This window comes from Osmerus eperlanus, chromosome 22 (genome assembly GCF_963692335.1).
Source record: "Osmerus eperlanus chromosome 22, fOsmEpe2.1, whole genome shotgun sequence".
In the NCBI taxonomy this organism is placed as follows: Eukaryota; Metazoa; Chordata; class Actinopteri; order Osmeriformes; family Osmeridae; genus Osmerus; species Osmerus eperlanus.
The window spans coordinates 7,469,931-7,484,374 of record NC_085039.1 but is presented as its reverse complement, the minus strand read 5'-3'; the positions used below and the strand labels follow the sequence as shown (position 1 = coordinate 7,484,374).

The window sequence follows — 14,444 nt, the reverse complement described above, 5'->3', positions numbered from 1 at the left end:
CATCTGATTATTTTTTTTTTGCAATACTAAACATAATCCTCAAACAGCAGGCCTAAGAAAAATACACTCAGCTACCAACTACACCTAGAATCAGAGCACAGTTGAAATCAATCACAGCAAATACAATTTTCAATTTCCGGTAGTTTAAGCTTTCGTCCTAACAACCAGCCGGCGATGTTTTCTGAAGCTCCCTGTTCACTTTTAGCTGCTTGGTGATCATTTAATTCCCTGGCTCAAAAGTAATAAAAGGACGATGTGTTGGAGCTATCTAAGCCACCCGTGTAATCTTCTCTCTCTAATCTCTCTCTCCCTCCCTTCCTCCCCCCCACCCCCCACCCCCACTCCCTTTACAATACAGGCACTTGGTTAAAGCACAGATGGAATGAGCAAAGTCAGTGATTTAGCTCACTAGAAAACTCCCTGAAAAGAGAGACTGGGTAAATACTGTATAGCTCCTACTGTCTTGAGAACATGTTTCATTTGCACCAAGCCTTATACGGTAAAATCCTAGGCTTTCTGCATGGCAGGCGATATCCAGCTTAACCCTTGTGCTGCTTTCGGGTCACATGACCCAAAGGTTCATAACGAACCATCGTTGTGTTTACCCAATTTTACCCAATACAAAAACAAATAAAAATAATTTTCTTTTAACCTTCGCAATGTGGGGGGTCTGAGACAGCCCAACGGTTAAAAGAAAATGCTTCACTTTGTTTTTGTAGGCGGTAAAGTTGTCGCAATACGACGGTGGGTCACAATGACTGATGGGTCAGAATGACCCGAAGATAACACAAGGGTTAAACACACACCCGTAAACCTGTAAGTTGTAAGTTCTGTAAAACTACAGTGCATCTTTATGGGGACGACCACAAATACTAGATGGCACAGGAACAATCCAGAATACTTAAGTCCTCGGAACTGTGTAAAAACGGTGCACGTCTAGTCCTTGATTATCTGCTGCACGTGCATGATTTAGATGTTGCTTTCTATACACAAGTCTGCTAAATGAATACAACTGTAAGTCAATCCCTTCCCTCGATTGGAGTAACACTAAAATACCAATGTATTATCAGTTCATGTAGACACATATTCCTGTGTAACCAACTCTGTATATATTACTGTAGCAAGGAAGAGCTATGGACAAGTAAAGGAGGTATCACACTGGCCAACCTTAACCCAGAGTCACCCCTACTAAATGAATTATCTCAACCCCGGTAAGTTAATTAGCTAAGCCGATCATTCTAGGGCCTCGAAATACATTAAGCATCAGAGCAATGTAAGCTAAGGCAATGTAAAGCTCTCTCTTGGAAGTCGCTTTGGATAAAGCGTCTGCTAGATGCATAAATGTACGGCACACAGGTGTCAGCAAACATGCTGAAACCGACATAGTTAACTATGCAGACAGAGCCTAACAGTCATGTAGGCTAATAAACAGTAACTGTAGACAAATAAATATTATTTACGCTTATTATCCCGTAAATGTGTTTGCTCTAAACATCCCCTATGGTCTTAAAAATGTTAAAAAAGGATACACTGTACTTAAAACGTTTGGTGTATATATGCATGGGCAAAGACACAAACGTGGTGGTTTTGGTGTGTACTGAGGATTTAATACGTTATGCTGATGAACACATCACTGGCATGGTGCCAAAAGGAGAAGCAGGATGACGACGATGAGGATGATGAGGAGGCATAAATTCAATGGACATTTCTAAGTTGTCAAGTGAAGGCCATCAACGGTTCATGTGTCCACTCAGTCTGTCTCAGTTCCTTGTCAAGCCGCATTTGTTCATTTGATGAACTTCTCCATCCCGCTTTGAAAGCTTCCCTGGAGTGGGAAGCTCTGTACCAGCTCCTTGTGTGTGCCTATATTCCTCGCTGAACAAGACACAAGAACAACCTTGGTTTCCTTCAGCAGTACATCCAATACAATGCTTGATGGATGTCTATACGTTTTCCTTGGGAAGTACAACAATGTCTCCAAGGCCTGATGGGAGCAGTAGTCTTTTGTTTCTCTGGATTAAGAAAGGAATGGAATTTGGTCAAGTTGGTTACACCATCACCCTAAAATGAATAGGACGATAGGGATCATCTTAATTGAGATCAGTGGGATCACTGACTGTGTATGCTTGCGTCCATGTGTGTATGTGTGTGTGTGTGCACATGTGCGTAAGCGCGCGCGCGCGTCGGTTTGCATGCATGCATCACTTGCACATGCACAGCCTCATGCCTCCGACTCTTTGGGAATGGACTGATGGAAGGCGGGGCTACTGTGGGACGTGGGAAAGAAAGAAGGGATGTAGGGGATGACAGCCAGCATAGGGCTGGCCTGTGGGCTGTAGTCCGGCGGGGGCATGGGGATGATGACGTCATCCTGGTCCCAGACGTGGAAGGCGTTGCAGTGGGAGTGGGTCATGTTGGGGGGCATGTGTAGCGGGGCCCCTCTCAAATTCTGGTCCTTTGGGGGGTCGTCCTCGATGGGGCCCAGCAAGCAGTCTGCAGAGTGCAAGAGAGACCGAGACAAACTTTACTTCCTCCCTCCATAGTTCCGTCCGATGGGAGTCGAAAATCGCCAATGAGGCAATCGTTATGTAAGAAATGTGATTGTCCTGTTTAGCTGCTTTGTTTAGGATCTAGAAGTTCACGTCTCAATTCATTTGTTAATTGCAAGTTGCATAACCTGTCTATGTTGCTTATTTGCAATGCCCATGTGTAGTATAGGATAGATTGACTTCTCTAGAACCTCCGCCTGCAAACCACAAACTGATTTGTGTTGCTGCTTTGTTTAGTATGTCAAATGAACAGTCTCTAGTTAACTTGTGTTTCCCAAATGGATTGATTTAGCTGCGTTGTCTAGTGTAAAAGGTCTACTTGTCTCTTGACGATTAACATCAATCACAAACTGATTTGTTTAGTTGCTTTGTTTTGTATATTGATAAACTTGTCTCTAAAACGTTAACTTGTCAATCACAAATGACATTACCTGCCTATAGGGCCTTTCACTGACGCTTACCTGCTATGTCCAAGCCAAGGTCCTTGATAAGATGACCCACGATGGCATAAGCCACCGCTACTACCACAAGAGCGGCCATCACGAGATACAGCACCGACTTGGGTAGCTGGATAATGTCTCTAGGAGGCGGCTTGTACTCCTTGTACAGCGGCTCTTCACTGGGAACCACAACCATGTACTTTCCCACGTTGATCGTGTAGTTGAAGCTTTCCATGTTTGTAGTTAAGAAGTGCTCACTGCCGTTGACGCAAAACTTTGTGTAGCAAGTTATAGGATGTCCACAGTTGTGGATTCTGCACTCGGGGAAATACAATAATAGGGTTGTTGTTATAATACTTCAAATCCCAAAACAAATGAGCTATATTTGTTTGGTTTAAAAAAATAATTTACCTGAGTTAGATATCTCCTTTAGTCGTGTAAGACTAGGATTGATTCTCCATATATTTGTTCTTCAAGTTTCCATCTAACAAACATATTTCCATATTTGTTGACGGAGCAAGCATCTTTTTCCAAAGGGGTATTTTGCGTTTAAGTCAGTTTGCGTTGGGGATGGTCGGAGAGCGCAGGCACGGCGGCCGCAGTCCAAACAGTGCTGAAGGCGTCTGTCACGGCAATCAGAGCTCAATGGATTGAACCAGGATTGAAGGATTAAAAGTGAGGAGGAACTCGATGTAACTGCCCACATTGCACCACGACCGACCCTACCTAATCCACTACACTCACCAATCACCCTAGACAAATTTGAGAGTAGACTATTTTGTTTACGGCAATCTGCCAAGTAAAATGCACGGAACAGCACGCGACCGCAACAAATTGAATCTAGTCTACCTATGTCAATCAGATTTGGATTGACACGGTGACAATTTTTTGCGGTTATTATAAAGACCAGTAACTGTTTCAAGTTACTAAAAACCTCAACATACTACAGCCGCTAAATTATATAACTATGTATGTTATTTTATTTTATTAACGATTCTTAGGATTGTTGTAGCTACTGTCGTTTGTGCTAGCCAGCTGGGCTAGCTACTGTACTGTAGCTAATTTAGTTAGAACACATTAGTTAGAGCTAGCTAGTTAACGTTAGGTGACAAGTTAACTTGCTAGCTAGTATTTATATTGGCATTGTATATAGTTAGTAGACTAAAAGGAAGCAATTTAATTACTAATTTAGGATTCCTAATAAAGATATTGCCACAGACTAGCTACCCACTAGCAAATCATTAGTTTACGTATGGTAGCTAGACAAAAGTTTTTTTCTTAAATACTGGTAGAGCTATACTTTTTAAAAACACAAACTTGTAACAAAGACCAGTGTTTAATCATGTGAAGTGCAGGCCTGATAGGATTGTTTATAAAACACCAAACTACCAAGGCCTACTGTCAATTTAGCAAGTGCGTACATTAAGGTTTTACATTCTCAACAGTTACAACCAACAATTTGGAAATGGACGAATTTATCTTTGACAAACTGCCCTCCACTTCACTGTCAACTCCCAATTCCAGACACAAGCCTTCTCAGGTATCTAGCAGCAGCTATCAACAGCCTATCTTACCCTTTGTGACAATTTCTCAGTTGTACTAGATTTGGCTAACCTAAATTCATAGCCTGATTCATCTTCTTGCTAACCAGATGGACCAAGATGAGGGGCTAGGGAGTGGGACTGATCATGACTCCACTGGCGACAGCTTCTCCATGGTCCTGGATGAGACTCATAGCCAACAGACAAAGTACGGAGACTGAAAGATGTATTTGTCTAATTGACTTAACTATATTTAAACCATCACATGAAGAAATGTGTGTATTCTCAAATGAGTTAACACAAGTTGTGTTATTGAATCGCGTTCTTTATTGTGTCATTATACAAAAGTCACTGAACTAAATCTTTACTGTAAATGACAAGGCTGACTGTTCACAGTTCAAAGATAGATGACATTAGCAAAAGGGTAGAGGACCTGGTTGGGAAGATCAACGACAGCCGCACCATGGACCAGAAAATGATGGACAAATTTCAGGAGAAACTAGCAGAAAAGGTGACCAGCGAGTTAATCCACCAGTAATCTCACTATTCTCTTCATAATTAATCTTCATAATTTTCTAATTTCAATAACATGAGGATACCTTCCTATTACAAACATTTATGGGCATTCTTCCCCTTAGAAATATCTTGTGTGGTGTTATCAGCATTTGTCAAAAAATAACTAAGGGCTTATTGACATTTGTCAAAAGACTTAAGTTCATTAAAACCAATTCCCCATGCAGTGCAAACAACTCTGTTAGGCCCCATAGGACACATCAAGGAGTCAACTCTGATGTAATATGTCCATAAAGTGGCCCAGCTCAGGCCTCTCTCTCTGTCTCGCCCCCCCCCCCCCCCCCCCCCCCCCCCCCCCGCAGGTGACTGAGATCTGCCAGCAGATGAAGGAGCATATTATGTACCCATGTTATGAGGAGAACAGCCTGGCCATGCATGCTAAGCTACAGGAGCTGTCGGAGGTGCTGGAGAGCTGTACTAAGCTCAGCGCTGAGCTGCAGAACGCCAGCCAAGCCCTGGCTTGCCTCAATAAGGACCTGACCCAAGCACCTGATCAGTAACTTGCTAAACAGTTCATGTTAACCGCTGACGTCAGCACATGTAGATGCGACGTCAAAATGTTCTTGATGGAATGTCTTGGTAGCTAAGTTACTGGGGTGGAGCATTTGATTTCACCCGTCCTCTGCAAAAGGCATTTGTTTGGTTAAGTTCGAAATTCAAAACCACTATAGGATGGATCAACTCCTGGATTTGAAAATAAGGTTTATTTATGTACATTTGTTTACAGTTTAAGAGTCACATGACATGAATGTAAATCCATAGATATCAAAGCACTTAGTGTTTGAGGTGTAAAGACAGTATTTGTAAAATGCCACAATTACCATAATCAAATAAACATTAAAAAGTTATATATTTTTGCGAATAATGTCAAAATAATTATATTTTTTACAACTCAAGCAGCAATTACCTATGAGACCAAACACATCGTAAAAACATGAAACATTCATTACTCATTTTAATGTTTAATCTATAATGCGTTTGAATTCTGAACTCACACACGAGGACATACAACCATACATCCGCCCATTCTTTCAAGTCCAGCACAGCGAATCCAAACTCTACATGAAATACCTAATCCCAATGTTGCACATCCTACACACATACCTGAAAGGAAGCTCCTAGCATCAACCAACAGTACGCCTCAGGGTTCCATATCACAGAGCTACATGAGCAGACAAAACCCTGGCTCACATTAGGACCCGGAGTTTCGTTTTTTGGGGGGGGGGGGGGGGGGGGGGGATAACGTAATGGCTGTCCAGTCCACTTCTAGTCTGCTTTTATACATATATCATTTTACTTCTCCACTGTGAAAGACTGGAGTCCAGTGATTGCTCTGCCCAGAATCAAGGCGTGGATGTCGTGAGTTCCTGGGAACAAACAAACAAGCAAAAACAGAGATTTAGATGACAGAATCCACTCTGAGTGATTAGATTCATGTGTTGATCTGTAGTCTCTCATCAAAATAATCATGATGAAGTTTGGGGAGAGAAGCTTTCGTTCTGTTGTCGCCAATACAAGGATTTTCTGGTTGTTGGTTTATCTGGAATACTATTCCAGATAAACCAACAAGTGGACATTCCCTCTTACATTTTGGACTCTACTGACCTCTGCTGTTCATTGCATAGCATTACAGTTTTCCATTCTGGATCTCTATATATACAGTATATACTCGAACATAGTATCAATATCATAATAACATTTCAGTACCAAGGACCAGGGTGTGAATAACGGGGGGTTTTGGGGGGGTCTGACCACCCTAATTAAGACTTGGACCCCCCCAAAAGAGGTCAAAACAACAGGTCGAGGGGGTCGATACACGCCCTGGAGAAGAAGTTGACCCCCCCGATTGTCATTGTATAATTCGCACTCTGCCAAGGACTAATCCTAATACTGATTTCTCCTCATGGCTACACTGCCTACCCTCATACGTGTTGACGGCCTCCAGGTTCATGACGTGGCGAATGATGTGATACTCGTCAGCGATCCCGTTGCCCCCCAGCATGTCTCTGGCCTGCCGGGCAATGTCCAGGGCCTTGCCACAGCTGTTCCTCTTCAGCATGGAGATCATCTCTGGGGCCGCTCTGAGCAATGCACACACACACACACACACACACGTGCATGGTAAGGATCCGTCTGTGTGTGTATCGTGTAGATTCACACACATGCCCCCATATACACACCCTACTCCATAGTTCTAACATTCTTAAACATACACTATACAGATGACACATGGAAACAGACACACACACTAGCACTTTTCACCCGGACTTTGGTGGAACTCACTTCTTCTCATCAATGAGTCTGCCCAGGGCCAGACAGGAATGCAGCCCGAGGGTGATCTCCGTCAACATGTCGGCCATCTTCTTCTGCATGAGCTGGTTCCTGGCCAGCGGCACGCCAAACTGGATTCTGATTGGACCACACCACATGATGAGAATTTGAATTTGTTCACCGGCAATATTCTGTCAACAACCCATATCCTGGCATAACCAATGAGATTCGAATGGGAATATGAAGGAGTTGTAGCGGTTCTGGTACCTGTCCAGTGTGTACTGGCGGGCAGCGTGGAAGCAGAACTCTGCAGCACCAAGGGCTCCCCAGGCGATACCATAGCGGGCATTGTTCAGACAGCCAAATGGACCCTGACCAGTGAGGACAACAAACACTGTGGTCTAACAAAGTATTTTAGCAAGGAGTCACTAAAACCTCTAGCAATGTTCCCTATTTTGCTGGTGAACAGTTGTAAGTACTAACATTTTAACAGTCCAAGTCCAACTAACAGTCCAAGTAATAACTTTTGTTTCCCCAACTCAGGCACATTTAACCTGAATTCTGACCGATAGAATATCTGACAGGTTCATCGCTGTATTCCTAAAACAAAACGATGAGATGTAGGAGAACCACTCACGGCCAGTCCGGAGACGTTGGGCAGCAAGTTCTCCTGGGGAACCTCCACCTCGTCCATCAGGATCATACCGGTGGCCGACGCCCTCAGGGAGAACTTGCCCTCGATCTTGGGCATGGCCAGCCCCTTCATGCCGCGCTCCAGGATGAACCCACGCACACGGCCATCCTCGCACTTGGCCCAGACCACGGCGATGTCCGCCACAGGGGAGTTGGTGATCCTGGAACACAGGGCCAAAAGACAAGGAGAATCAATCCAAAATCCCCTTTTTGTCGTCTATCTGAAGAAGTTGCAGTTCATTTCCTACATTTTCGGTTTCAACAATAAAACGAGCACTGATGAGAGTAAAAGCATCTAACAAGTCAGAACTCTTATTTTGAAGATCCACAGTGTCTAGGACACAGTAAGAGTCATTTTATTGCCCCGTATAACAACACAAACATGCATAATCATCATCCTTATACTTTACGTTGACGCCACTGAAAACACATGTTCACATACTTTATGGCACGGCGGACATGTGCTCAGGGAACAAGGACTACCTCATAACACACCAGGGGCAGAAGGTTACGTACGTATGGACTTGTACCAGCGCAAACCTTCACTGTCTGTTGACAGTTGCGGGCATACCGTCTGTCTATACTGAGGGGAGGAGTGGGTCTTGCAGGCGGTGTGAGATTTCTGCATCTATATATGAGCGGCTCGGCATGAGGGCTCTCACATGACTGTTCAGTTCTTATACAATCATATACAGCTGACCTTCACAAGTCACAGTCCTCATAAGCGACGCCACCCCTACCCCCCCCCCCACCCCAGGAAGACAAATAAACATTGAGCAACAGTTCTACCTTTTACATTCGAACAAAACGAACCGAGTCCACGATTCAGCACTCCAAAGGAGTACAGGTACAAACAGGCATGCTTCAAGGTTTTTCGCAATGCAGTGTGAACCCACCATGTCTTAGCTCCACTGATGGAGAAGGTGCCGCTGGAGGGGTTGTACTTGGCCTTGGTCTCCATGCCGGAGGGGTCGCTGCCATGGTTAGGCTCCGTGAGGCCGAAGCAGCCCAGGATCTCTCCACTAGCTGAGAGACAGAGACATACAGAGAGAGTATAAATACTGAGGTGTATACAGTTAAGGCACAGTTGCAATCCTTTCATGGATGGGTTAGGTTCACGTGACTTAAGCGAGGCTTGCGAGGACAGTTATCACTGTTGGGAAGCGCTTGACTATTCCTAACTTTCTAGAATCCGGTCTGCACTACTGCATACCGTATAGCGAGTATTCCATCCAGTATTCTGTATATACAGAATTTGGGGTATTTTCTTGTTGCCTCTGCTGTTGCTATTTCCTCCCAACATTAAAGTTCTGCTCTCAGATCTAAGATCAGATGTGACTACGTACCAAGCCTGGGCAGGTACTTCTCTTTCTGGGCTTCTGTCCCGTAGGCGTTGATGGGGTGCATGACCAGGGAGGACTGGACGCTCATCACCGACCGGTAGCCGCTGTCCACCCTCTCCACCTCCCTGGCGATCAGCCCGTATGCCACATAGCTGGTACCAGCACACCCATAGCCTATAGAGAGAAATAGAGAAAGAGAGAGACAGTCAAAAGATTGTGTGGATTTGAAAGAGTTCAAATGTCATCAATAGTCAGTGTCCTTAAATTTGCTGTGGAATGTATAAAATTACGTCAAACTGGATTTAATATGAAACACTTGAGCAGCCTTATCTTGCTTACCTTGGATAGTCGGGCCGAGGACCCCCAGCTCTCCCATCTCGTTGACAATCTCCCGGTGAAAGTCTGTAGGAAACACAGAAGTTCAGTCACTATGGGAAACCAATACACCTATAATATAACCCATAACCATGAGAGGTGTTACACGATTCCGTAAACAGGAAACTACTGAAACTCAATTGTAAACATCCCAACTACAATATGACAATGGTCATTTGATTCAGCAATTTGGATACACAAAATAGGATTCTTTGGTTTTAAGAACTCATAAAACAGCAAGTGTTCCTGACGCATCCAGGAAGAGTGTCTGAGTGTGACGAAAAGTATGTGTCTGTGTGTATGTCCTCGCTCACACTCGTGTCTGTTGGCCATCAGAACACGGGGCATGAGCTTCTCCTGGCAGTAGGTACGGAAGGAGTCACGGATCATGATCTCCTCCTCTGTCAGCAGGCTGTCCAGTTCCAGGGCATCGCGCCAGTTGAACACCACTTTTGCTGTTGGAGAGGAGAGGGGGAGAGAAGGGGAGTGTGGAGAGGAGGGGGGGAGAGAAGGGGAGTGTGGAGAGGAGGGGGGAGAGAAGGGGAGTGTGGAGAGGAGGGTGGGAGAGAAGGGGAGCGTGGAGAGGAGGGGGGGAGAGAAGGGGAGTGTGGAGAGGAGGGGGGGAGAGAAGGGGAGTGTGGAGAGGAGGGGGGGAGAGAAGGGGAGTGTGGAGAGGAGGGGGGGAGAGAAGGGGAGTGTGGAGAGGAGGGGGGGAGAGAAGGGGAGTGTGGAGAGGAGGGGGGGAGAGAAGGGGAGTGTGGAGAGGAGGGGGTAGAGAAGGGGAGCGTGGAGAGGAGGGGGGGAGAGAAGGGGAGTGTGGAGAGGGGGGGGGAGAGAAGGAGAGTGTGGAGAGGAGGGGGGGAGAGAAGGGGAGTGTGGAGAGGAGGGGGGAGAGAAGGGGAGCGTGGAGAGGAGGGGGGGAGAGAAAGGGAGCGTGGAGAGGAGGGGGGAGAGAAGGGGAGTGTGGAGAGGAGGGGGGGAGAGAAGGAGAGTGTGGAGAGGAGGGGGGGAGAGAAGGGGAGCGTGGAGAGGAGGGGGGAGAGAAGGGGAGTGTGGAGAGGAGGGGGGGAGAGAAGGAGAGTGTGGAGAGGAGGGGGGGAGAGAAGGGGAGCGTGGAGAGGAGGGGGGGAGAGAAGGGGAGTGTGGAGAGGAGGGGGGAGAGAAGGGGAGCGTGGAGAGGAGGGGGGGAGAGAAGGGGAGTGTGGAGAGGAGGGGGGAGAGAAGGGGAGCGTGGAGAGGAGGGGGGGAGAGAAGGGGAGTGTGGAGAGGAGGGGGGGAGAGAAGGGGAGTGTGGAGAGGAGGGGGGGAGAGAAGGGGAGCGTGGAGAGGAGGGGGGAGAGAAGGGGAGCGTGGAGAGGAGGGGGGAGAGAAGGGGAGTGTGGAGAGGAGGGGGGGAGAGAAGGGGAGTGTGGAGAGGAGGGGGGAGAGAAGGGGAGTGTGGAGAGGAGGGGGGGAGAGAAGGAGAGTGTGGAGAGGAGGGGGGGAGAGAAGGGGAGTGTGGAGAGGAGGGGGGGAGAGAAGGGGAGTGTGGAGAGGAGGGGGGGAGAGAAGGGGAGCGTGGAGAGGAGGGGGGAGAGAAGGGGAGTGTGGAGAGGAGGGGGGGAGAGAAGGGGAGCGTGGAGAGGAGGGGGGAGAGAAGGGGAGCGTGGACAGGAGCAGAGGGGACAGGCGAGGGGGGTGAAAGTGGTCATATTATGTCAGGCTTGGCTTTCGCAAGACTACATGTTCAGGCTAGCGCTGTAGACGAACAGGTGTCCAACCAGAACGAGACTCACGTGCTTTCGCTGGCTTCTTGCTGGCTTCTAGATCATCTGCGGGGGGAGGGATACAAAGTTTGAAACATGAAGGTTATGGAGGTTGATTATTTTGCACCAAAACAAACAAAAAACATCAAAATCCTGACAGATCCCTGTCATCACCACGGAAAGAAATGCCAACACACTGTACCAAATCCTTTTCACATACAGCATGTCATTTCAACCTGGAGTTTAAATGCCTACATGCCTTATAACTGTCAAAACTTCAGTGATGACAGTTATAAGGCAAAACTTCAAACTGGTGAGTTTCAACTCACCTTTCTGAACCGCTGCGGTTGTGCCCTGTGCTCTGGACGCGGTGATGGAAGCACATTTATGGGTGTTAGAAAGCAGGCGGGTGAAGGCACCTCTGAGAGCCATGGTTAACAGCCTGTTGGAAGAATATAATGACTGGTTAAATAACATAATGTAACACTAGCTTTTCATGCATAGTTTACTGTAGAACAAAGTTCCGAAGAGTGGACAGTTCGTGACAACTTTCAGTAAAGTGGCCAATTAAACAAATGCATGCTGTTTCAAGGTAACAAAGTAGCAATTTCTTGTTTCCAAAGTAACTAGAATTATCCAAATCTGAGGCTTTTTATGAGTATAATGATGATAATACAATATATGATGATTATGTCATACACGCAATTTATCATTTCTATAGCCCAAATTGATCAAATTTAGAAGTTTCGATTCCAGTTAAATGTCTTTTAAAACAATAGGGTAGCCGTTGAAAATGTTATAAGAAATTATTTTCAGTAGGCCTATTTCACTTATTTGAAAGAAATTAATAGCGAGTTCAAAAGTACCTTCAAGTTCAACATGTTCTGTCCTTGTTACACAAGCAAGTTACAAAACATTTGTAACAGGTGTTAATGTAATGCATAAAAGTGCTTTAGTAGTTCTAAAAAAAATGTCCCTCTGCAATAACGTGACCGACTTTTACCATACCTTATTCCTTCAGATAAATATTTCCGAATCTCTGTAAAATGTCGATGACGATGCCACTATCTTATGCTCCCCAAAAGTTACACTTAAATAATCACCGGCAGATTACGTCACAAGTGTGGTTACACTTGGACATGGGGAACGTTGTCCACCATGATGAATGAGGCACAATTTTAATAAATCCTTGAGTTATGTTGTGCAACTATGCAAGTTATGAAACTACATTTTCCTTGCTCGACACACCAATACACAATACACCATAGTCAGCCGTAATAATATTGTCCTAAATGTGTGTATGTAGTTCATTATTACATTGTCTACAATAGAACGGTCGGAAACTTTTACTTAACTGCTTTTAGGTTACGCCAAGTAGGCTAGTGTGTGGATGCCTCACCCAATATGGCGCTAATTTTAACCAGTTTGGCCATGGGCATGTCGTGGGTGTTGGCCTCCTTCTCGTCTCTCTGATTGGCGTAGGATCATGAACCGCGTCGAAAACTTTTGAACTCATAGCCTACACACAACTTACGTAAGTCACATTGAATTTACATGAGTCCATATGCTCATTCCCAATAAGGCCAGTTAAACACGCGCTTCACGTAAGCTTGTTAAACTGCTATAACATTACAGTGTTTCATTGACCTTGTTTGACAAATGTGTATAATGCAGTTGCCATAGCCTAAATCTATTCAAAATCTAAATGTAATCACTTAAATCACGTTGATCATACGGACTCATGTTTTACTGTATTCCTAAATAATTAGCTTTCATATTAAACATATAATGAAGCCCATGACAACCGTCACTAAAAGGTATAATGTAAATGTTGTTTCTTATTGTCAAGTTATATGTGAAATGCTTCCTTGTCAAGAGACATAAGAGGACAGTGCAGCCTATACTGTCAGTGTCATTAGGCCTACTGAATGTCACCTCTATTTCTTTTTTGTAGCCAACAGTAGTGCCATCTGTAAGCTATGCAAACTTTTGGATGAACGTGGTTTCAGTTACAGTGACTTGTTCCATGTGTAGCGCTATTTAATCTGGTTTAGGCTGCATTAATATTTCACAAGAGTGACATACATTGAAATACAATAAGAGCATTGTCTTTTCTATTGTCTATTCTAGTTTGTCTTCAGCTCAATTTGTCTAAACTAGGCCTACATTGAACTGTTATTACCAAGTAATTAAACAAATACATGCATAACAAATCCATTGCCTATTGCTGCACACGACTGTCCTAGAGGAACACAAAACCTGGAAAACAAAGATCATGTGTGTCATTATTCATGGGTTTCGGGAAGGAATCTTGACACTGCACATCCACATGACACCCCTGTATGCCAGCAAGGGCGAGACCATAACCAGTATTTGTTAAGTCACACCACCGTCGCTGTGAATACTGATCTGTCAATTTCTTGCACTCAACAGCTCAAGGGGACTATCACTCACTGTAATATTACACATAATGTGCTTTTAGATGGGCAATACTATTGAAGTATAGGCCTATATATGTAGTCTAGGATATTTCATTCTTTGACATGTTACTTTTGTAAACAAAAAGCAACAAAAAACTAAACAAAGACAAATATTATATTGTCTGAACGTGCCAAAATGTATGCTGATACAGACCAAAAGCCTCGTTTTTAAAAGCATATCATTCTTTATGCTAGTTAGGCTACTTTGTTGCTGAGGCTTGCGTAGCCTAGCCAACAAGCTATATGATGAATCAAACAGGCCTAACGTAGGTTAATTTTTTTATAGACATGAACACATTTATTGTAATAATATACTGTTATTCTTTGTCTTTAAAACATGTAATTGGTTGATAAATTATTGCCCAAGACACTCTGCTTCACATTCCTCTGAAGTAGGGGATGGAGATGGCCCCGCCTATGATCATTTTTAATTT

The 14,444-nt window shown here is 44.8% G+C and overlaps 1 protein-coding gene across 1 annotated transcript; it reads right to left on the bottom strand.

Annotated features, from left to right (window-relative positions):
- Nucleotides 1–6,327: 6,327 nt before the first annotated feature.
- LOC134008758 (glutaryl-CoA dehydrogenase, mitochondrial-like) lies at nucleotides 6,328–12,755 on the bottom strand. Its single transcript, XM_062448265.1, has 12 exons — nucleotides 12,539–12,755; nucleotides 11,860–11,972; nucleotides 11,561–11,596; nucleotides 10,100–10,240; nucleotides 9,750–9,812; nucleotides 9,414–9,584; nucleotides 8,964–9,093; nucleotides 8,012–8,228; nucleotides 7,642–7,745; nucleotides 7,387–7,512; nucleotides 7,024–7,184; nucleotides 6,328–6,470 (listed from the first exon to the last, which is right to left on the bottom strand). The coding sequence occupies exons 2-12, from the start codon at nucleotides 11,960–11,962 to the stop codon at nucleotides 6,397–6,399; spliced, it is 1,326 nt and encodes a 441-aa protein (XP_062304249.1). The 5' UTR covers nucleotides 11,963–11,972; nucleotides 12,539–12,755; the 3' UTR covers nucleotides 6,328–6,396.
- Between the last annotated feature and the right edge of the window lie 1,689 nt (nucleotides 12,756–14,444).